The 23,869-nt window shown below is 36.8% G+C and overlaps 2 protein-coding genes across 2 annotated transcripts in view; one reads left to right on the top strand and one right to left on the bottom strand.

The window, feature by feature from the left end:
* The window catches only part of immp2l (inner mitochondrial membrane peptidase subunit 2), a 124,019-nt gene that overhangs the window by 82,487 nt on the left and 17,663 nt on the right, over positions 1 to 23,869 (top strand). The window lies entirely within an intron of this gene.
* Positions 10,501 to 22,568, bottom strand: lrrn3a (leucine rich repeat neuronal 3a). Its single transcript, XM_048158131.1, has 2 exons — positions 22,213 to 22,568; positions 10,501 to 14,040 (listed from the first exon to the last, which is right to left on the bottom strand). Exon 2 carries the CDS (start codon positions 13,683 to 13,685, stop codon positions 11,616 to 11,618), a length of 2,070 nt encoding a protein of 689 aa, XP_048014088.1. The 5' UTR covers positions 13,686 to 14,040; positions 22,213 to 22,568; the 3' UTR covers positions 10,501 to 11,615.

Genomic DNA, 23,869 nt, shown 5'->3' with positions numbered 1-23,869 from the left:
AATGGTGAGACTTTTGTTTTTGTAATCAGGCTCTCAAAAATGATATAAAAATTATGACTTAGATTTATCGGCCATTATCGGTTATCAGCTTTCAGATATAAAGAATTATCGGTTATCGGTATCGGCCAAAATATTCATATCGGTGCATACCTTATAACAGTAGATATGCACATAGCTATATGTGCTTTAAGAAAAAATCTTATATTCTTTATTCTTATATCACACTGATGGACTGGCACATGGAGGCTTTAGCCATCTGTATATCAGCACTGCCAGACATCAACTTCACCGTTGCTTTAGAACAGAAGCCAGAATTACTCAGCCATATCTGTCACCCTGTATCTCGGTGTGATTTTTAAGCCTGAATTTCTCATAGTTCTCTTTTGCTGTCATAGTTTTTTCACAGGTGATGGAGTATGTTCTGTTCAGAGCTACTGTGCTTTAATCTGGCAAGCAACAACAGCCCTTTACGTATACAATCAAATCATACAGGTCCGTTCATAAATCCTCATCCAAATGAAAGAAAAAATCCTCATCCAACCACTTTTGAGTTTCCTCTTTAAGCAGAAGAGATCTGCTGATATATTGGAGCAGCACTGAAATTCGAGCACACCTAAAATGAAATGTGTGCTTGTTTTATTAGGAAGTAGAGTGGTGTATAATGTTATTATGTGAAGGGGTGCATGAAGTGGATCTGTATTATGACTATGATACCTTGAAAAACATGACCTTAGTCATTGTTTTCCGTGATGAGGATGATTATTTTGTTTAGAAAAAGCTAGAAATGCTGAATTGAATTCGGGCAACATGTTTTTTCTTTATTTCTTGTCTGTTATCAAGGTTTTTAGTTGCATAATTTGAGTTTGAATGCTTAAATCAAGGTCAGACGGTGGATTCTATCACTGAAACATGATTTTTCCTGGTGAGTTTGGCTAACAGGCGACTGCACAGCAATGATTGTTTTATATTCCAGCATGAAATATTTAAACTATGTCCATTGGCCATTGTTTGTTCAATCTTCTTGTTGAAAGCCTTCATTTTTCAGACCCTTAAAATGTCATCAATAATTTAAATGGTTATGCATTGCATAAATATCAGCCTTCATGTTGTTTTTCTTATCGTTTCTGAAGGATGTCAAAAAAAAAAAAAATGAGTTTGTAAAAACTCACCATTCTTTCTGCACATAGAAAAGAATTTGTTAAAAGTAGCAATGCAAAAAATGGTTTTAGTAACTGAAATATAAAACAACAGGATATTTGCTGAAATATGAAGTTGCAGGAAAAATCGTAATGATTTTTTTTTCATTGACAGTAAAACTAGCATGTACAAAATAGATAGGCTTACTATTGCTAATTAAAACTAAAACTATTAAAAATAATTTTTGTTCATAAAATAAAGCTATAAAATAAAATATTAGACAAAAACTAAACTAAAATGACTGAAAGAAGTTTAAAATGAAGCATTAAAATTAATAACTGGAAATAAATAAAAACTTAAATAAAAATAAATGAAACCTAAATAGTAATATCACTAATAAAAGTGAAAAAAGAAATATCTGAAAGTATATAAATAAATGCTAATTCAAAATATTAATAAAACTATAATAGTATATAAATACTATAAAAATAATACAAAAATAATGATATATAGAACAATTTAGTTTATAGCAACTATACATTTCTCAAAAAATCACCTGATACTTATTCTTTATTCATCATTTTGTACAACTACAGTTAAAAAAATCTTTCTGTATTTTTTGTAAAAAATGAAAAAGAAAAAAAAACATCACCATCTTGCTCTGACCAAAGTGATTTAAACACACCATCAAAATAATTCAGTTAAATTTAAGGTAAAAAAAAAAAAACGGCAAGTGTGGTTGCCAAAATTTTACCATAAAATATAGCAACATTTTAGGTTTTATGGATTAAACTTACAGAATACTGTATTTCATTAACTGATAAGTTCATTTATGATCCTATTGAAGAACTAATATCTGTTTTGTACCTTTACAATACACTGACAACCACCAAACACAGTGGTAATACTGTATAATTTACTAATATATATACTAATATATAGAAGGTGCACAGTGTCATTCACACAAACACTAAACACCATCATGGTAACACACAACATAAAAAATGCAATAAACATTAATTTAACAACATTAGATGTAACATAAAGCCCTAATGTACATAACTGATTAGAAAAAACTAAGAAGAAACAGTTATTTTAACGAAAATACATCAAATGTGAAGTGCCAGAGAATTCTGGGAATGTCAATTTACCTTTTTTATTGTAAATTATACAATGATTTCAATTATTTCAATTCCAAAAACTGTTAATTTAATGGTATTTTACTGTAAAATTACATTAAATGTATGGTAAGATATATTACAGTTATTTACCGTATATAGTACAGAAACTTTGTTAACCAATTAACAGTCTTTCACCGTTAAATCGTGATCATTTTTTGATCGTTTACAACTTCCCAACTCGTAAATACAAACTTCCAAGGAGGACTTGAATGTAACATTTGCTGTAAATCCGCTTAAAGACTTTTCAGAATTTTTTGTTTTCAGTCGAAAGGTCTTATTTATTCATTCATTTAGACTTCTGACTATCTGTGAAAAATTATACTAACATTTTTAAAATCACAATAACCCCGCCTCTAATATGCAGCTTTAGGTGAAGGTAAAAACGCTACCATCTGTTTAGAAGGAACAGCTATGACACTGCTAATCGCTGTTAATCAGTCTTGACGTCTCATTGACATAATTTGACATTTTAATGCTAGAGATTTATCACATCGGCCCCTGCTGGCAGCTGTCAAGGTTCCCTGAATGAAGGCAATGAGTGAAAGAACATTGGATGTGTTTTGGGCACATATTATCCAAAAACTTGTCATTGAATGTGTCTTTTTATATGCAGTAACATGAGCTGTAAATTGGATTCCCCGGGCGAATCATGGAATAAGGAAGGTATTGATAATTCACTGAATATTTTATTTGCCTAGATAAAAGGCTTTGCTTTTTGATTGATTTGGTTTTTGATGAATAAAAGTGCAGTGTGCATTTGTCAGATCTTAAAGGGTTAGTTCACCCAAAAATGAAAATAATGTTTAATTAATTACTAACCCTCATGTCGTTCTACACCTGTAAGGCTTTCATTCATCTTCGGAACACAAATTAAGATATTTTTGATAAAATCCAAGAGCTCTCTGACCCCTTAATTACCACTTTCAAAGTCCAGAAAAGTAGTAAAGACATTGTTAAAATAGTCCATGTGACTACAGTGGTTCAACCTTAATGTTATGAAGCGACGAGAATACTTTTTGTGTGCAAAAACAAAACAAAAATAACGACTTTATTCAACAATGTTCTGTCATTCTCCTATGCTGTTTACATAGTAAACACAGTGCAGCACTTCCGTGTTCTACGTCAGAACGCCAGCTCGGTATTGGCCGACTGACAGGGAAGAGAAGAAATTGTTGAATAAAGTCATTATTTTTGTTTGTTTTTGTGCACAAAAGTATTCTCGTCGCTTCATAACTTTAAGGTTGAATCACTGTAGTCACCTATTTTTTGTAAAAATGAAAAAAACATCACCAGCTTGCTCTGACTAAAGTGATTTAAACACACCATCAAAATAATTCAGTTAAATTTAAGGTAAAAAAAAAAACAGCAAATGTGGTTGCCAGAATTTTACCATAAAAATATAGCAACATTTTAGGTTTTATGGATTTAACTTGAATTTACAGTCAAATACTGTATTTACAGTCAATTTACAGTCAAATACTGTAACCTTAATGTTATGAAGCGACGAGAATACATTTTGTGTGCAAAAACAAAACAAAAATAACGACTTTATTCAACAATGTTCTGTCATTCTCCTATGCTGTTTACATAGTAAACACAGTGCAGTGCTTCCGGGTTCTACGTCAGAACGGCAGCTCAGTATTGGCCGACTGACAGGGAAGAGAAGAAATTGTTGAATAAAGTCATTATTTTTGTTTGTTTTTTGTGCACAAAAGTATTCTCGTATTCTCGAGCTTTAGTGATTCAATGTATAGAAAAATAATGTATGAAATAGATTTTCTTGAAAAAACACGCATAAATACGCTACATAGGCTTCTGGAGTCGTTTTTTGTGAGAAAATTTTACTTCCGCATCTGAAAAATGCCAAATCGGATGTGACGTCACTGAAGGGAGCGCGATCAATATAAACTATAGGAAAACAATGGATCGCAATGACAGTTCGGATGCTGAGGAAATTGTAAATGCTTATTTATACTCGTATAACTAATCACAGCTATACAATTAGCCTGCTATGTGGTCAAGAGAGCAGGGACAGGCCAGAATTAGACAGAATAACGGTCAAAAGAGACAAATTGAGCTGTTGTGTGAGGAGAAGCAGTGGAGAACAGGACAGAGACCGGTGTTAGCTTATAGATATAACTTTAGGTAACGACATGTGCTCAGATCACAATATTGTACAGATTATTATCATGAATCAGGCAATAGCAAAGCTATTGGTCATCTAGGAGTAGGCCTAACTGATTACTAATAACCGAAACGAATAAACTTTGATCAAGCGTATGTCACACGCGTTAATATCCGTCCACACTAACGTTACGTGATATAGTGGTTTCTCATCACGACTGATTTGGTAGTTAGCAAATGTAATAATCAAACACAAAACTTAAAATGTGCACCGTAAGTCTTCATCGAGCTGCATCTCTGACCGATCCGTGATATGTCTCCCGCCGGCGGCCAAACATATAGTGTTTCATGTTATCCTTTATTCATTAATTCTGTGTTAAGAGTTTATTCCGTGCCCATTCACTGATAGTGTGAGGATGTATATGACGCCGTGATTATGTAGTTGTGTGAACTTGAATGTATATATAAGTTTACATACATGGCATGCATGAAATTGGAGTATTTACATTACCTGCACATCATTCAAAACTGTTTTGTGTGAGTGTGAGACTGTATGCATGTGTACATAATTTGTATTCATCAGTGTTGAAATTGATTCAAGTAAAAACGGTGAAGAAGCATAGCGTGTGTAAGTTTATTCATTTAATATAATCATTTACAGAAGTATTACAATGTTGAACTCCATCATATCGCCGGGATGATAATCCTCCAGTCTAAAATAAACGCGTTTTTCGACGCAGATGCAGAAGTGAAGTCCCGTCTCTTCACCTGCACAAAACAAACCCCGGCACAGAAGATAGCAGCGTAGTTTTTCTTGTTAGTAAACCTCTGTACTCGATGTCCTGACAGGCTGAAGTTTGTACAACCTCCACAAACACAATAATTTACCATTACGACGAACATCTCCCTGTAGTGACGTAAAATGACGCGACGCTGAAAAAAAAGCGTTTTTTACAGAGACCGTCACTTTATCTACTAAATGAATGCCCTTATGTCTCGCAAAACATTTTTAAACCCTGCAGTACCTTTTTATATGGTATTTATGTACAAGGTTATATATTCATCTCGAAAAAAAATGTTAAACCTGCGATATGCACTTTAAGGTTGAACCACTGTAGTCACATGAACTGTTTTAAATATGTCTTTACTACCTTTCTGGGCCTTGAAATTTGTTATAACATTGCTATAGGGAGATCAGAAAGCGCTCAAATTTCATCACAAATATCTAGGGGTGTAACGATACGCTCAGGTCACGATACGATACGTATCTCGATACGGAGTTCACGATACGATACGTATCACGATATTTTGAACAAAATGAAACTGAAATTCAAACAAGATTTATTAAAAAAAACATGAACAAATTTCAATAATTTTCCTTGTTGTACATACAAGATCACATTTCAATAAAATAAATAAATATAAAATTTTAATAAAAACCTTCTGTATTCAAATTAACAGTTGAATAGGGCTGTCTGTCACTGAAAAAAAATGTTAAATTTAACATGAACTTAGAATTATGAATAGGGGCCGTTCACATGTCGCGTCTAAAAACGCGTGGAAGGCGCGGCCGCACCGCTTCTCCTTCTTTCCAAAGCGCTTGCGCTCCCGTGGCGTCGGTCGTTGCTATGCAACCATGAACTGAGCTCTCTAAGAGGATCAGGATGTTTCTGCAAAGGATAAATGATTTCTAGCCCTTGCATTAGTTCTACTACGAGATATATTGATGGAGATAAGATATAAAAACCACCATGTACAGCTATGATCAGCTGTTCGGCTGAGCTTTTGATGTTTTGTTACGGAAAGGCCATAGCTGATCGGTTGATTCTTGTCACACGACCTGCGGTGCGCTTGCGGCATTCTGAGAAGTTGAGAATTGCACGCGCGTCGCGACCGCGTTGATCCCTTTATGAGCGCGCCTGCCGCGCGGCTACATTTGAAAATAATAACTGACTTGCACGCGGAAAAGACGCAATATGTGAACGGCCCCACAGAACTTCTTAAAGCAAAGCATCGCAAGCGTCTTTTGCTTTTCTGTGAGCACAGCCGTTGCTGTGCACTGCGGTGAAAGAAAGCCACGACGTTTCTCACGCGACCATGCAAGAGACTGACATGAGAAACGTTTAAACCTGCTTGCAAGATTCAATGTGTGCCCGAAACACTTACTGAACTAGAGAGCTGATTGAGACACACCATTTACGATAAATCGTTACACCCCTAATACTTATAGTAATTTAAAAATGTGGTAGCATTGGATCTGGACAGGAAGGATAACTCTGGGAGTTGGAAGGGGTGTGTCGCGATTCTGCCTTCTCACATCGCGATACAGGTTCGTGGACCTGCGTATCGCGATTTCGGTTTCATATCGCATATCGTTACAGCCCTACAAATATCTTAATTTGTGTTCCGAAGATGAATGAAGGTCTTACGGTTTGGAACGACACGAGGGTGAATAATTAAAGACATAAAATTCATTTTTGGGTGAACTAACCCTTTAACCTGGCACATAGTTTGTGGCTCCCAGTGATTATTTCTCTTTGAATTGATTGTGTTTTTACTGTGTTACTGTAGTGTTGTTGCAGATGTCTGTGTCCAGACATGTCCGTCTCTTTCATTTCATAGCCATCTTTGCACAGATGCCAACACATCTATGTTATATAATACAGTCATCTGTGGTTTAATTCAGTTTTTATATTAAAAGGTGTTTCAATTTTCATTGAACAAAGATGAAACACCTGTTTAGTGCCAATGCCAAAAAAAACTTGTTAGCTTGGTTGAATACTAATACGGTAGATGTTTGCTGCTAGGCTCTCACTAACCTCCCCCTGAACTGTGCTCATTTTTTTTTCTCTAATCTTGGCGTCTCACATTGGCTCACTGCTGTAATCACCTCGTTCAGAACGATGGCGCTGCTTGAACGCCCCGGCTTACAGGGTCATTAGAACCAGGTAAATTATTCATTACAAAATGTGCCATCAAAGTAGAGCACTAAGCACGGTGTCTCAGTCCTGCCAAGAGGCACAGTCATGTCTTCATATCTTTCCTCATTAAAATCTTTTACAGTATAAGGCAAAGGTTGATGTTTATGACTTATTTTTTATCCAATTAATTATATATGCTGATTAATCAAATAATCACATGCTAATATATGTTGTAATATAGTATGTGCACACAATCATATACTTATTTCCATATATTTCATATATTAAGCATATTTCTGCATAATTTTTATTAATTATTTATTATCTACTGTTATCTAATCACATGATCCTTAGGAAATCATTCTAACATGCTGATTTGATAATTCACTTATTTCATAACAAAAGCTTTGTAATGGAGATGTATAGTGATCAACCCAGGTGGAGCTTGAAATTGATGTATCAAGTTCACCGTATTAGCCAATTAATAAAGTTATTTTCAGTCGCATGATCATGGCGTGACCATATGGAAAGATGGACATAAACGCTGTGATAGGTGAGATAATCAAGATTAATTGAACTGATGTTCCTGAAGAACTGTCCCATTTGCTAATTTTCTCAGTTGCTGAGCACATCACTTAATTAAGAGGTAATTCGTCTTCCTTTACATACACAACGTGTCATATCTTATATTAATTGCGACGTTATGGTTGTAAATTAATGGAGTGTGAATAGATTTTCTTGATGGGGCAAATGCTAGTCTATAGTGTCCTTGTTCTAGATGAAAGTTATGGTTGATTAAATGAGTCTCAAGTTGATGATACAGATGTACAGTGTAACTTTTTTACTGATAATTTTACATCATTTTCCAAAGATTGAGCTATAGTCTGCCTTTATAGTTAGAAGTTCCTATATATAGATCCTATATATCTGACTTTGAATGGAACACAGCTTTATCTTGAAATGTCATTTATATGTCAAGAAAGTTATTTAGATTATGTCAATTATGTTTATTTAAATGATGGGTAATCAGATCCATTGTACTTAACTTATCCCAGTGAACTATAGTTGTAATGCATTTATTTAAAAAATTGCTAGTCTTTTTATTTGGAGTTTAATACAAATGATGTGTACGGACTGAAACAGTGTTAATATGTTCTTATTTAAATATTTTAAAATACTGTTCAAATATTTTAATGTTATTTTTAGTTTTTTGACAATATGAAACACAATATGAAATACAATATGTTTTCTTAAAATATTTTAGATGTAAATATTCTAGATACTAGTTCAAATGTCTTAATTTTTGGTATTTTGGTTTTAATAATTATTGAATTGAACATGTCAAAGAAATATTATGGCACATGCCGACACTGCCACATGAGATCACAAGTTTAGGTAGGTTATATTCCCCTCCACTTTATTCTTTTGTTTTTTGACTCATTGCTTGACCTCTCAGTGTGAACTGCAAGTGTTGCTGTGTCCATAATGTTCACCGTGTGTCACCAGGCTGACGGTGAAATGGAGAGACCAGATGCAGCACATTCCTGCTGACCTATTCGGTACCTACCGCTATAATGCCGCATAATTTAGCTCCTGTGTAGGTGACAAATGGCCCAACTCTGTGTTGGGTGCTAAAACCCCCTGTGATATATGACCATGCAAGTCTAATAAATCCCCCACATCATTCGTTCTGTGACGGCAATTCATCACCTGTGGGAGTTTAGTCTTGGAATTCCTATTGGATTTTTAATGAAAGAGAAGATAATGTGACTTAAAGTCAATGAGTTTTGTGGAATTTTTTTCCCCCAAAACCCCATCCACGCAGAAAAACTCCACTTTTTCATTTTCCACTTTTTTCTCATGTTTCACCTTCCCAAGCACATGCAATTTCTTGGGCAGCCTCTGTAATTGTGTTTATATATATATATAGAGAGGTGTATATACAAGAGGCCGCGTATATAAGAGGTCGTGTTAAAGGGGTTCTTCACCCCTGGAAAGATGAATGTGTATTTAAAATTGGTCATTTATGTAGTAGAAATGTGAAATTATTTTTGAATTTGGAGCTTTCTAGACTGAGAAAAGGCAGAAAATGTATTTTTGACTAATGTGGATGAAAGACATTAACTCCCAGAATGCACTTGTTTTGCTGCCCCTGCGAGGCCACGCCCAAACCACGCCTATCGGTTACAGGCGGAATTACCAGGAAAATTCAAACAAGTAGGCTTGCTTTGTTACATATTAATTCTATAAATCGTGAGTTAGTTCATACATTTACAGCGAAATGGTGCTAAATTGCTTTGTACCTGGATGTACACCCAAAACCAGGAAAGGACAAGTAAGTTTCCATCATTTTCCGATTAAGTTAAAGATTTGGAGCGATGTAAACAGTGGCTGCGGGCCATCAAACACCCGAAGTTTGGAGATGACACCGTTATAGAAAACTTAAAAAACCGCAGAATATGTAGTCTCCATTTCAAGCACGAGGACTACGAACCAAATATCCTTGCAATGAAGAGAACCATTCTGAAGGACACCGCGATCGATATTCACTTTCCCAGAGGACGAACAGCCTGGGCATCTGGTACTAAGCGTATTCGCCTAGAGGTAAGACTCGCTGATACTAGACTGATAACACAGTAACGTCAGCCTATATGTAGTGTTGTAGGTAGCACATAGGTAGCAGTAAAACTGCAAACTTAGCAAAGTAACGTTAGATAGACAATTACATATAAGTTGACTGTTATCAAAGTAAAGCCACTGTTCTGTAAAACTGAGTTAGTCTATTTATCTATTTATGCTAACGTTACCACAAAAGCCTGTTGCTGTATTGGTTGAGATGACTGCAGAGACCGATACATTTGCGAGATGAACCACTGATGTAGTGCAGACTATAACAAAATATGTTAAGCTTAAAAATATAATTGACACCCACTTTTGATAAAATCTTTGATCTATGTCCGTGAGTAACCTCAAAAGCGCATATGTATGGGCGTGGTGAAAAAATGCGGAACTACCTGCTATTACTGGCTGTAGTTTTATGCCTCTGGCCAAAAAAGCCTCAGATGACGCAAAATGGCGATTTTTGCGTCATCGGAGGCTTTTTTACAGAATAAAAATGCATAAATCTCTCATCTCGGGCTGATATGAAGGGGGAAAGCACAGTAATTCGAAAATACTAGTGGTATTCTACTAATACAAAGCTTAATGCTAAATCCTGAAGTAACCCTTTAACCAAAAATTTTCTTTCATTGACTGAATTTTTGTAGCGGTGACACAAAATCTGAAGGTCCTCCGTCATTTTGACAGATTACATCTATTGTAACTTTTAACTGTAATTCCCACCCCTGTCCAGTTGGTGGCGAATGCGCTCCAACGTGGCAGCAGAGCACGGGTTCAGCCTCCAGAGCAAAAATAAAACTGCAACGACAAGTCGTCTGTCTGAGGCAAAGATGCAAAATGTAATGACAATTGCCTCTGCATCAGTCTCACTTAATGCGTTTGATTACACACAGGCGAGAACCAAGTTTAAGTCCATGTGGACCAGGAGGAATATATATCTAATATAAAATCTGTGCACTCTATGACTATTAATTTGTGATACGTTTTTTTCTCAGTTAATTAACTGTCCTGTACATTAGCGAAATTTCTGTGAAATTTTGTGTGCAAAAAAGGTCCATTGTCTATAGTCAATAGCAATGTTTGAAGCACAGCTTTCAGGAGTCACTTTCAAACCAACCAGCTTTCTGTTGGTCAACGCACCAAATCTTCAAATGAAGGCATTTTTAAAGAGTAAAAAACACTTGCAATGAAAACAAGTTGGCATTTTCTGTATAAATGTATTTTATCACAAAGTGTTATGATCTATTCTACAAAGCGTAGACCATCATAAACTTGACATTGTTTATTTTACCGATGATACAGCACAAGTAGTGTTGCTACAAGCCCACAATAAAAAGACTTGGCCACTGAGGCTTTACACTCTGTGTAAACAGTCAGGTCCAACCTTTCATGTGCTGTTCTTTGATCCTGCATGAAAAGAGTATTTCTCTTCATGCTCCCCTGTGTAGTGTGACATTTAAACAATTAGTGGCTTTTTGGTAATCAATGTCAGATTTAGCAAGAAATGTCTTGAACCACAAACCACATTGAAATCCATTTAATAATGATCCAGTGGTGTGAGTCTGTATCAGATTGAGAGCGATATTAGACACACAGTCCAGTGTCCAGTGCATCCCAAAACATTGCTCTTCTCTCAAATTGAGTTTATCAAGTCTGTTTCTGGATCATTGGCTTTAGCCCTTGACCCCCAGATTGGTTTAATGTGTGAAGGTAACATCTCAGACTGCTGATTTCGTAATTTCCTGTAAAAGTGATCACTCCTCTGCAACATGCAAATGAACGAACAGGCCACTGCAGACACGATCAGGAGCAGCGCGGTGATGCTGATTATCAGTCCGTCATCGATACCATCATCAGTTTTTCCTGTTAAAACCTCAGTGGTGCTGACATTCATGCAGTTTTTCAAATGTCTGCTTTGCAGGTCCGTAATTTCCACACACACCTCGTACTGCGTCAGTGGGTGCAAGTGTGTGAGGTTGAATGTTTTTACATCAGACAACACGTGTGCAGTGAACAAGGAGCGGCGCTGGGATGTGGTCGACCACTTAATATTCGACACAAGACTGCCCTTGGGTGGCACCCAAGAAATCCTCACCGAATGTGGCTCAGTCCCTTTGACTTGGATGTGCAGGGATTCATTTGCCGGCAGTGGAAAGTACCCGTTTACAACTACCGAGACGGATCTCATGTCAGCACCTATGAGGTTGTGGGCCACGCAGGTGTACTGCCCAGCCTCATTCTCTGTGATGCCATAAATGTCAAACGTTCCCTCAGGATGCAGGTGATACTTCTTGGAAACCATCTGAGGCAAGATCTTGTCGCCTGAAGGCGTGACCCAGTAGATCTCAGGTTCAGGATCGGCAAACGCCCTGCAGTGCAAAGACACAGAATGCCCGCTACCCACGTTAACCTGATCGGGAAGGCTTTCCGGGGAAATTAGTGGCAGGCAGATGTCTGCCATTTCACGGAAGTGCACATGCCTGACAAGACGACCTTCAAACTCTGAGGGCCCTGCGCATAAGAGGGCATCCGGTTCCATGAACCGGACCTTGGTCATGTTCATATTGATCCAGCGGATGACACAGTCACAGTAAATGGGGTTGGTGTGCATGCTCACCTCCTGAAGGTTAGGCAAGGATTCCACCGTGACATGATGAAGCGCCCGGAGCGCATTGCTATTTAGCATCAAGGACTCTATCCTTGGGAGTTTGGAGAATGCATTTGGATGGATGTAGGAAAGTCGGGGGTTGTTCGTGACTTCGATTTTGGTCAGTTCTGGTAGATTATGCATGGCAAAGCTGTCGATCGAAACTAACTCTGGCATGCTGTTAATACCAAGTTCTTTCAGATGGATCATGTCCACAAAGTCACCCCTTTTGATCCTCTCGATAGGATTCTTGTTAAGGTCCAGAAACTTGAGGTTCCGCACTTGTCTGAGAGCAGCTTGAGGTACTTTTGGAAACATATTATCATAGAATGACACACTTTCCAGCTTATCGAGGCCAACCAGGGCACTGTCAGGGATTTCAGTGAGGTTCATTCTGGTTAGCACAAGACTGCGGAGATTGATAAGGGGCTTGAAATTCATGTCTTGTATTCTGGCAATTGGATTCTCTCCTATCATCAAGATTTCTAGCTGGGAAAGATCCTGGAACCACTCTGTTCTTATGGCCCTCAGCTGGTTTGAATTAAGATGGAGCCTCAAGAGCATGTTAAGCCCTTGGAAAGCCTCTGCACTGATCAAGGAGAGTAGGTTATGGTTAACATAGAGCTCTTGTAAGTTTGGGAAGTGTGCAAAGCAATTATCATGAAGACTGCTTAGCCAGTTCTCCTCTAGGTGCAAAGACAGAAGTTGTGGAAGGTGACCTAGATAGACATCACTCAATGAGGAAATGTTGTTTCGAGATAGGTCTACCTCGGTTAGGTTTACCAGATAGTCCATGGGACTGTTGATCTTTGCGATGTTGTTGGCCTGTGTTAGAAGTACTTGCGTGTCTAAGGGCAATCTCCCCGGCAGAGACAGAAGTCCTAGATCATTACAGTCCACAGTCGGAGCCTCGTTATACATGGACGAAGGAGAGAACCAGGGTCGGACTTCACATTTGCACAGCTTGAGGCACACAGCCCTCATCTCAGAGGCCTGAACTGATTTAGTCAGCACAAGTCCTGCCAGCAAACAAACTGCAAACAGCAAATCTTTCATCTTGGTCCTACTCTCTTCAGCTTGTAATTGGTCCTTGTGGGGTCTGGTGTTAGAGGCGTTAAATTCACAAATACAGAATCATTTGTTATGACAACACAGTGTATTTCTGCTGATGGCAAGTCCGCCAAAGCTGCGACTTTGCCTGTTGTCGTCCTTGGCAGAGAGTTGCAACCTTTTAATTTACCCTGCTTTGGCTTGTCATGCAGACTGTATATGTGAAGGTCAGCGTATCCTTAGGGTAATGGAAAAATTGGGAAAGTGGAAATTTGCAGGGTGAGCTCAGGTTCCTGTGGGGGATGGACCACTTGTCTGCCATCGTTATTATGTTCAATCAGTCACACTCGTCACTTCCCATCTGAGGAAAATAAGAGACAGGAGAGAGGTAATGAATATGGTGTCACATTAACGTCAAGAAGAGCCATATTGGCATTTAGGAGCATGACGATATATTTAGGCCGTGTAAGTGAATGTATTATTGCTTTTTTGTGCCATCATTTAATACATTATTGCTGGTTTGACCTCATATGCCTACCCTTCTTACATATATCATGTGACCACTGGGAATTTTCTCGTAATATATTAAAATGCCAGGGGGCTTTTATGTACGTGAGGGCAGGTGTTAAGAAAATTTGCATAGATCACCACAGTTCTGACTGTTTAGCTTAAGACAGAAGTGTTTTACTCCGCATGGGCTGTGCATATAAGAGCATCAGTATGTAATGTCATCTTATTTCTGTCATAGATCATTTTGTAAGATGAGGTGTGAAAAAATGTGGTTTATTTGGCGACTGACAGGCCAGATGCTTAAATCTGTTGTAACATGCTTTCATTTCTACACTGTGATGCTTTATGTATATAATAACTTGCTTTAACTGCATTTATATGAAAGCCAATTTAACAACTGTGATTCCTGTCATACATAACACATTTAATTTGTTGTACATTTCTTTCGAACTTGTAATCTAAGCATACTAAGGGCATTGCTAACATTGGTTTTTATTGTCTCATAAATAGACATTAAAGCCAGCTGAATGCACAGAGGGGCAATTATTCCACAATGAAGTGCTATCCCAAAGGGCTCTGTGATAACCACTGTATTTTGTCTCTCAGTGGCAGCTGCCAGTGGGCAAAGTCAGTTAATTAAGATGCTTTAAAATGTGCCTGTGAACTGCTTTGTACCTATTGTATGGTTGAGTAAAACTATATTTGAAATTTATTAAACAGCGAGCGGCTCTGTGTGCATGAAATGTGTGCAATTTCGGTGGCATGAGCAGTGGCGGTCTGTGTATGGATGCTTGTTTCCACCACTGACTAAAAAATAAAAAAGGTAATTGTGAGTTTCTATCTCACAATTCTGACTTTTTTTCTCGGAATTGCGTGATATAAACTCACAACTGTGAGTTATAAAGTCAGAATTGCGTGATATAAACTCGCAACTGTGAGTTATAAAGTCAGAATTGTGTGATATAATCTCGCAACTGTGAGTTATAAAGTCAGAATTGCGTGATATAATCTCGCAACTGTGAGTTATAAAGTCAGAATTGCGTGATATAATCTCGCAACTGTGAGTTATAAAGTCAGAATTGTGTGATATAATCTCGCAACTGTGAGTTATAAAGTCAGAATTGCGTGATATAAACTCGCAACTGTGAGTTATAAAGTCAGAATTGCGTGATATAAACTCGCAACTGTGAGTTATAAAGTCAGAATTGCGTGATATAAACTCGCAACTGTGAGTTATAAAGTCAGAATTGTGTGATATAATCTCGCAACTGTGAGTTATAAAGTCAGAATTGCGTGATATAATCTCGCAACTGTGAGTTATAAAGTCAGAATTGCGTGATATAAACTCGCAACTGTGAGTTATAAAGTCAGAATTGCGTGATATAATCTCGCAACTGTGAGTTATAAAGTCAGAATTGTGATATAATCTCGCAACTGTGAGTTATAAAGTCAGAATTGCGTGATATAAACTCGCAACTGTGAGTTATAAAGTCAGAATTGCGTGATATAAACTCGCAACTGTGAGTTATAAAGTCAGAATTGCGTGATATAAACTCGCAACTGTGAGTTATAAAGTCAGAATTGTGTGATATAATCTCGCAACTGTGAGTTATAAAGTCAGAATTGCGTGATATAATCTCGCAACTGTGAGTTATAAAGTCAGAATTGCGTGATATAAACTCGCAACTGTGAGTTATAAAGTCAGAATTGTGTGATATAATCTCGCAACTGTGAGTTATAAAGTCAGAATTGCGTGATATAATCTCGCAACTGTGAGTTATAAAGTCAGAATTGTGTGATATAATCTCGCATCTGTGAGTTATAAAGTCAGAATTGCCTGATATAAACTCGCAACTGTGAGTTATAAAGTCAGAATTGTGTGATATAATCTCGCAACTGTGAGTTATAAAGTCAGAATTGCGAGATATAAACTCACAATTGCGTATCTCACAATCGTGACTTTATAAAACGCAAATGCAACTTTATATCACACAATTGTGACTTTATCACTCAAAATTGCGACTTCTGAGAAAAAAAGTCAAAATTGTGAGATAAAAAGTCGCAATTATCCTTTTTTTATTCCATGGCGGAAATAAGCTTCCATAGTTTTTCAATTGCATTAAATATAAATGACATTTTTTCAAATTGATTGTGTGTCTTAAAAATGCAGCACTCTTGGACAGACTGATAACTCGATTACAAAAATGGATTGCTGTGGACTGTGTTTTGTGATAAGGTTTATGTTCAATAATTCTGATTGACAGCTAATATAAGTATACAAACTCAGGTGCTTACACAGAAAACCTCAGTGTATATTTGCTAGATCTTACTCCATACATTGAAATTATGATTGGTTTGCAACCTTGAGGACAGAAAGCACAAAGCCGCCTGGCTGTGGTAGATGAAGCTGTCAGTATCACTATAGGAGCAGGTTTGCAAAAGAACCCCTGTAGGACAGTGTGCTTATGTTAGTCCGACTATGGCAGTGAGTCAACACAAGCAGGTGGGAGCATTTTTTTTTTCTCCTCTCTCCTTGCATAGCCATCTGTTTGGTCCTGTATTCCGCTTTTTGCCAGGATTGTGCAAAGATCACCATTCATCCTAACGACCATACAAATTATGAGCTTGTAAACTTGTTTCAGTAGCTGCTTACTGTCTGATGTATGAGAATTAGGTGGTGTCTTGACATGTTAAGGAGAGACTAACAAGCAATAAGTATAAAAAAATCACTGTTTTTGTTACATTGTATTGCGCACAGCTTTCCAGTCAATCGAGTCTGATTGGTTTCAATGAATCGGTTCATTAAAGATCAGATCAAAAAGAAATGACTCGGTTCAAGTTGTTTGCATATCTCATAATTAAATTTATATGAAGTCATAAATATATGCCTTTGACTTTAACTGGTCAAATTTATGTCTCTTGATTTAAAGCAGCTTCCCCAACAGGGCTATTTTTCTAAAATAGCTGAATTATTTAACGGATAATAAACTGCCATTATCTGTAGAGAACATGCATTTCATGACTCTTTGTTGCTATGACAAGTGCAGCGCGGATGCACTGAGCTCAACATAAGCGTGAACAAGTCGTGATACACTCACAAGGACACACATCTTGCTTACTCTCTCCATCTCTCCCATTTCTGTCAATTTACTATTAAGAGCTTTGCTATGAAGATGCCCTCACATGCTAATTTTATTTGTTCACGTATGTGTCCTTCTTAACTAAGAGAGCCCTCAGCTGCGGTTCAGGAGTGTTGTGCTCACTTCATTATGTGAAATATGGATTTGAAATAGAGAGTGCTTCTATAGCTGAATGCTGGAAAGGGTCAAAGGGGCAGAGTATTTCTGCACCGTTTACTTGCTTCATTGGTCGACACATGCTTTAAGTATGCACACAGTATCTAGCAAGATGTATATAATGTAAATTAAATGCTTATATGACATGATTTTATTAGTGATTAATTGTGGAATCCTCGAATCTTATAAGACGTGGTGTTATCTTAATCAAAAATAAATGTGTATAAGATATTTATTATCTGGGAAATATTTACTTTTTTATTAAGTTGACATGTTCTTTTTCTGTCCACCATTAGAATAAATATAAGATGTATAATCCTGAAAGTAAATGTAATACTATGAACTACTTTCAGAAGAATAAAATAACTGATTATTTATAAAATGCATAGTGTAAATTACAAAAAACGCAAATTTGTGAAAACGGTGACGTCATGCACATGTAAGGGCGTATTACATGTAGGGCTGCACAACGATTAATCGCGATTAATCGTTTGCAAAATAAAAGTCTGTGTTACGTAATATATGTGTGTGTTCTGTGTATAATAATTATGTATATATAAATACATGCACATACTTTATATATTTAAGAAAAAAATTATATTTATATATAAAATATTTATATTTATACGTAATATAAAATATATATAAATATGTATATTTATTTATACATGTATATATTTTTTAAATTTATACATGTATGTGCATGTATTTATATATACATAATTATTATACACAGAACACACACATATATTACGTAACACAGACTTTTATTTTGCAAACGATTAATCGCGATTAATCGTTGTGCAGTCCTAATCATGTTCAGTCTATAGGCATGTATTGTTTCTTTACAAAGAGACATCGCCACCTACTGACCAGGCATGAATAATACAACGTTTTTAGTTGTTTTCGCAGATCCGTGTGAACTGTAATCGTTTTGACAATGTTTGACAATCGCAAAACGAAAAACGTTTCCATTTTTAGTACATCGTTGTCGTGTAAACGTACCCTAAAACGTTTCCAAAAGAAGCCAAAGCTGGATGTAATGTTGGAATTACCAAACAAATACAGACAAGTGGAGTGGTTGCCCTTCCCACAATGAAATCTGTCAAAATCCCGCTATATATTAAATATGAAGTATGTTCTGATTGGCTGAAGGGAACTGGCTAAAAAAGTTGTTTGTGTTTAGTACTCAGTTTTTTTGTTTTGTTTTTTGGAAGTTTGTAGTGTGTTTTGTCTGAACAAGTCCAACAGCAGTTCCTCTGTCTATATGCATGAATCACACATTTTTGTTTACAAACCAGTCCTTTCCTAGAGTCAGAAGTCCAACCACTTTTCCTGAAATATTTATGATTCGCCTTCTTTAGAGAAAGTGCTCATGAAACTAACACACATAGACACACATACTCTCTCCTGGCTTTCCATTCTCTCGTCTAATGCAACAGACACCACATAAAGTGGCCCTGCTGCGCTATGTTTTATTCACAAGGCTGGAATGAATAGAAATCTCGCCTTACTTCGGCAGCGGAGGAGCGCACTCCTAGTGAAGCGTGTGTGGGGAGACATCACGAATTGGAGGTGACACCTTGTCACATTACGATGGCATAACGCAGACTGCGAAACGCCTTCCCCTCTGGTTTGTGTTTAAGGAGTGGAGTGGATCTGAGGGGGCTGCTCAGGGTTTGTTTCATACCGCACAGTGAGTGAAAGCAAGAGCGAAAAACGTGCGCGGCGGGCAGAATACTTAAAAACACAGCAGCGGCAGACTCTAATGACGGTGAAGTTAATGTACTATATGTTAAGCCCTTGACCAGTTGAGTCCGCCTGCGTGGTTACTGGTCCAATAACAAAAATATTAGCTGTTGGAACAAAGAGGGAACCTTTAACTGTTTTTCATCTCACCTTCCACTTTGGGTTTAATTTATTTACAGAATTCTGTAGCTGATCTATAGAAATTGTCTTTTGTTTTTAGTTAACAATCTCTGTAAGTTGACTTGTCCAGTATTACACCACGTACAACTAGTGATCACACTGTAAATATACCTGCTGGTTAAGATTCTGAAAACATTTTTTTTTTTTTTCTATTCTGTACTGTTCTATTCTGTTCTACTCTACTCAATTCTACTATTCTTTTGTGTTCTTTTCTAATTTGATCTATTCTGTTCTGTTCAATTGTGTTCTGTTGAGTTGTATTTTATTCTGTTCTGTTATCAATTCTATAGTGTTTTATATTCTATAATATCTGTTTGATTTACTCTATTTTGTTCTGATTTCTAATATTATCTTCCATTTCATTCTGCATTATTCTATTCAGTTTATTTCTGCTGTATTCTATTGTTTTATTTTAATGTATCTGTTTTTTTTCCTGATCTGTTATTCAATTCTGTTGTGTTCTATTACATTCTGTTCTATCGATTATATTATACTCTACTCAATTCTGTTATTCTTTTGTGCTCTTTTACTAATTGTTTTCTATTTTAATTTGTTGCTGTTCAATTCCGTTCTGTTGAGTATTTTATTTTGTTTTATTTATCAATTCTACAGTGTTTTATATTCTATACTGTTCTTCTATTCTGTTCTACTCTATTATGTTTTCTATCACCCCATTCTAGTTCATTCTTTTTTTTAATATATTCTTTTCTACTCTATTTTGTTCTGATCCTTCTAATTTATTGTATTCTCTTCTATTTCATTCTGCATTATTCTATTCACTTTATTTCTACTATATTCTATTGTGTTCTATTTTAATTTCTCTGTTGTATGCATTTTTTTTCTGATCTGTGGTATTCAATTCTGTTATGTTCTATACTATTCTATTCTATTCTACTCTACTCAGTCCTAAAATTATTTTCTACTCTTTTCTAATTTGTTCTATTCTGTTCTGCTATGTTTAATTCCATTTTATTCTGATTATTCAGTTATATTGTGTTTTCTATTCCGCACTGTTCTATATTCTGTTCTATTCAGTTCTAATTTATGTTCCGTTCTGTTCTGCTGTGCTCAGTTCTACTCTACTTTGCTTTTTTTTTTTTTTTTATTCTGTTCTATTTCTTCTGGTTTTAATATATTCTATTCTCCTCTACTTTTTTGTTCTCTTTTTTTATTTTATTTTATTTTGTTATTTTCTTGTATTTCTTCTGCTTTTTTCTTGTGTTGTTTTCAATTCTATTCGGTTTTGTTCTGCACTATTCTGTTCCATTCTATCCTGTTTGTTTCATTCTGTTCCATTTTTTGCTCTATTATATTCTATTCTTTGATTCTGTTCTGTTCACATACTATACAACAAGGTAAGCAAGTTTTCATTTCATGAGCTACGTGAGTATTTTTTCCCCAGCGTGCTGTAATATATCAGCATTGTTTCCTATCACACTACATGGTGTCACTTCAAACGCCTGGTGTGAAGTATAATTAGCTAAGATACTACGCTGACACAGGCACCGAGAGTGTGTGTGTGTTATATAGTCCTGCATCTCTCACCTGCTCCACACTGCCGGCGAACACACCGCATGACAGCAATTAATTATGCCTCAGCAATGCTGACAGAATCCCTATAGATATATCAGCTATTTCTGTCGCATATTCTTCAGCCCTGTCTCAAGACATGTTAGCATTTTTTCTTCTATTGTCCCTATTGATTTCTTTCACTCTCATCTCTTTGCTCCCATCTACACCTTGTTCATACACAAGAGGCAGGAGCATATGCCATAAATCAGAGGTGCTTAGACTATATGTCCCTTTTCAGTTCATTCCATGTCCCTTTTTAACCTTTATTACTGCATTTTGATTCCAAACCAAAAACAGAAACTTTGTAACCACTACTATAAAATCCATGAATGTCCTATAGAGTTAATCATGAACTATGCTAAAGTAAACTCAGGTTCATAGCCGATTTGTTTTATATTGCTGCATTACAACCTTACACTCAGTTTAGATGAGACATGTTTTATTTTGTTCTATTTTAGGCTGCAGGGTTAAACAGTAGGTCGTCTTTACAGCAGAATTAAATGACGTCTTTCCACCCTGTTAAAGTGAGGTGCTATACAAGCTGTAGCTTAACATATTTTTGTTACTTTTCACTGTAAAGCGTGATGATCGTCACACATTTTACACACCGTGATACAGCAAGATGCATGAGACCATTTCATGATGGTTGACTGTGCATAAACAAAGCTAACTGTCCAGAAATAATTCTAAAGATTTGCTTTAACGTTAAGGTAACGTTTAGGTAACATCCAGGTGAGTATGTGCAAGTTTGACTGAAAGTTGCTGCCTGAATCCTCAATTTTGAAACATTTATGATAACTTTTACTAAGCTTTTCTTCAGAATTATATTATAATATTAATATATATTTTCAAATTGGTTACAGAATACATTGTGGTCATTTATATTACTCCCACTGGGAAATTTATGGGTGTCTAAAACCCCTTGCGGTGCCAAAAATCAATAATTTTCTCTTGGTCACATTCTCAGTTATTCCTCCCCTTGATACCTGTAGAGTCTCTGCGTGAGATTACGACATTTCTAACGCGGATGCGCAGAGCTTTCTCATCAAAAACATTTGAAACGGATGATAAAGATACATTTAGAAGTGATTCTGATACTCATTTAAACATTCAGAGAGCGTATACAGTACAGTATGTTAGGTTTAGACCTCTGCAATGGCTCGCTATTAAAACCCCCCATTACAGGATGCACATGAGTCATGAGAGCGTGAGAGAGTCGCGCTTACCGGAGAGAATGAGAGTCCTTGTTTCAAACGCATAATGTATTCCTTTCCTCTCAATCGCGGGCTCGAGCTCCAGACTTGTGGGGTTATTATCGTGGTTAAGGTCCGAGTGAATTTTAGCTTTATTTGAGTGTGTGAGAGATGTGGAGTCTCTCTCCATACGGCTCTGCTGGAAAAGATGCTGAGCACACCGCGGACTAAGGACCAGAGAAGCGCGTATCCATCCAGCTCTCTGTGCCGCGCTCCTAATGATACACACATGCTCGTGCGCGCACCCTCCACCCAGTCTCCCCAGGGACAGGCAAATTTCTGCCTGTCGTTCGCGCGTTTGTTGCAAGCTGATTGGTCAAGCCGAGCTGTCAGTCAGGTGAGGGCTCCCTCATACATATATGAGCTATCAGGGGGCGGGCCTACTACGTCGCTCCATTTTAATAATATTTTCATACTCCCACTTTCTCTCTATCTTTGCCTTGTCAACTTAATCTCTATTTGTCGCTGCGCTGTGCCCGTGAGGCTACGTCTCTGATAAAGATGCGCTATTTGAATATTCAAATGCTGTCGACCAAATCAGTGGTTCTCAAGTGGTTTTGCTTTGCATTAAGTGAGATGCATTAAAGTCACCATGATATATATATATATATATATATATATATATATATATATATATATATATATGCATTTAGCATTGTTTCCCTGCTGTTTAACCACCATTTAAAGGGTTAGTTCACCCAAAAATGAAAATTGTGTCATTTATTACTCACCCTCATGTCGTTCTACACCCGTAAGACCTTCGTTCATCTTCGGACCACAAATTAAAGGTGCCATCGAACGTTTTTTCACAAGATGTAATATAAGTCTAAGGTGTCCCCTGAATGTGTCTGTGAAGTTGCAGCTCAAAATACCCCATAGATTTTTTAAATTAATTTTTTTAACTGCCTATTTTGAGGCATAATTAGAAATGCGCCGATTCAGGCTGCGGCCCCTTTAATTGCTTGCGCTCTCCGCCCCCTCCCGAGCTCTCGACTCTATCATTGCATAAACAAAGTTCACACAGCTAATATAACCCTCAAAATGGATCTTTACAAAGTCTTCATCATGCAGCATGTCTAATCGCATAAGTATGGTATTTATTTGGATGTTTACATTTGATTCTGAATGAGTTTGATAGTGCTCCGTGGCTAACGGCTAATGCTACACTGTTGGAGAGATTTATAAAGAATGAAGTTGTGTTTATGCATTATACAGACTGTACAAGTGTTTAAAAAATGAAAATAACAACAGTCTTGTCTCCGTGAATACAGTAAGAAATGATGGTAACTTTAACCACATTTAACAGTACATTAGCAACATGCTAACGAAACATTTAGAAAGACAATTTACAAATATCACTAAAAATATCATGTTATCATGAATCATGTCAGTTATTATTGCTCCATCTGCCATTTTTCGCTATTGTTCTTGCTTGCTTACCTAGTCTGATGATTCAGCTGTGCACAGATCCAAATGTCCTGCCCTTGTCTAATGCCTTGAACATGAGCTGGCATATGCAAATATTGGGGGCGTACATATTAATGATCCTGACTGTTACGTAACAGTCGGTGTTATGTTGAGATTCGCCTGTTCTTCGGAGGTCTTTTAAACAAATAAGATTTACATAAGG

The sequence above is a fragment of the Megalobrama amblycephala genome, linkage group LG15 (genome assembly GCF_018812025.1).
Source record: "Megalobrama amblycephala isolate DHTTF-2021 linkage group LG15, ASM1881202v1, whole genome shotgun sequence".
Classification (NCBI taxonomy): domain Eukaryota; kingdom Metazoa; phylum Chordata; class Actinopteri; order Cypriniformes; family Xenocyprididae; genus Megalobrama; species Megalobrama amblycephala.
This window is presented reverse-complemented; position numbering and strand designations above follow the sequence as displayed.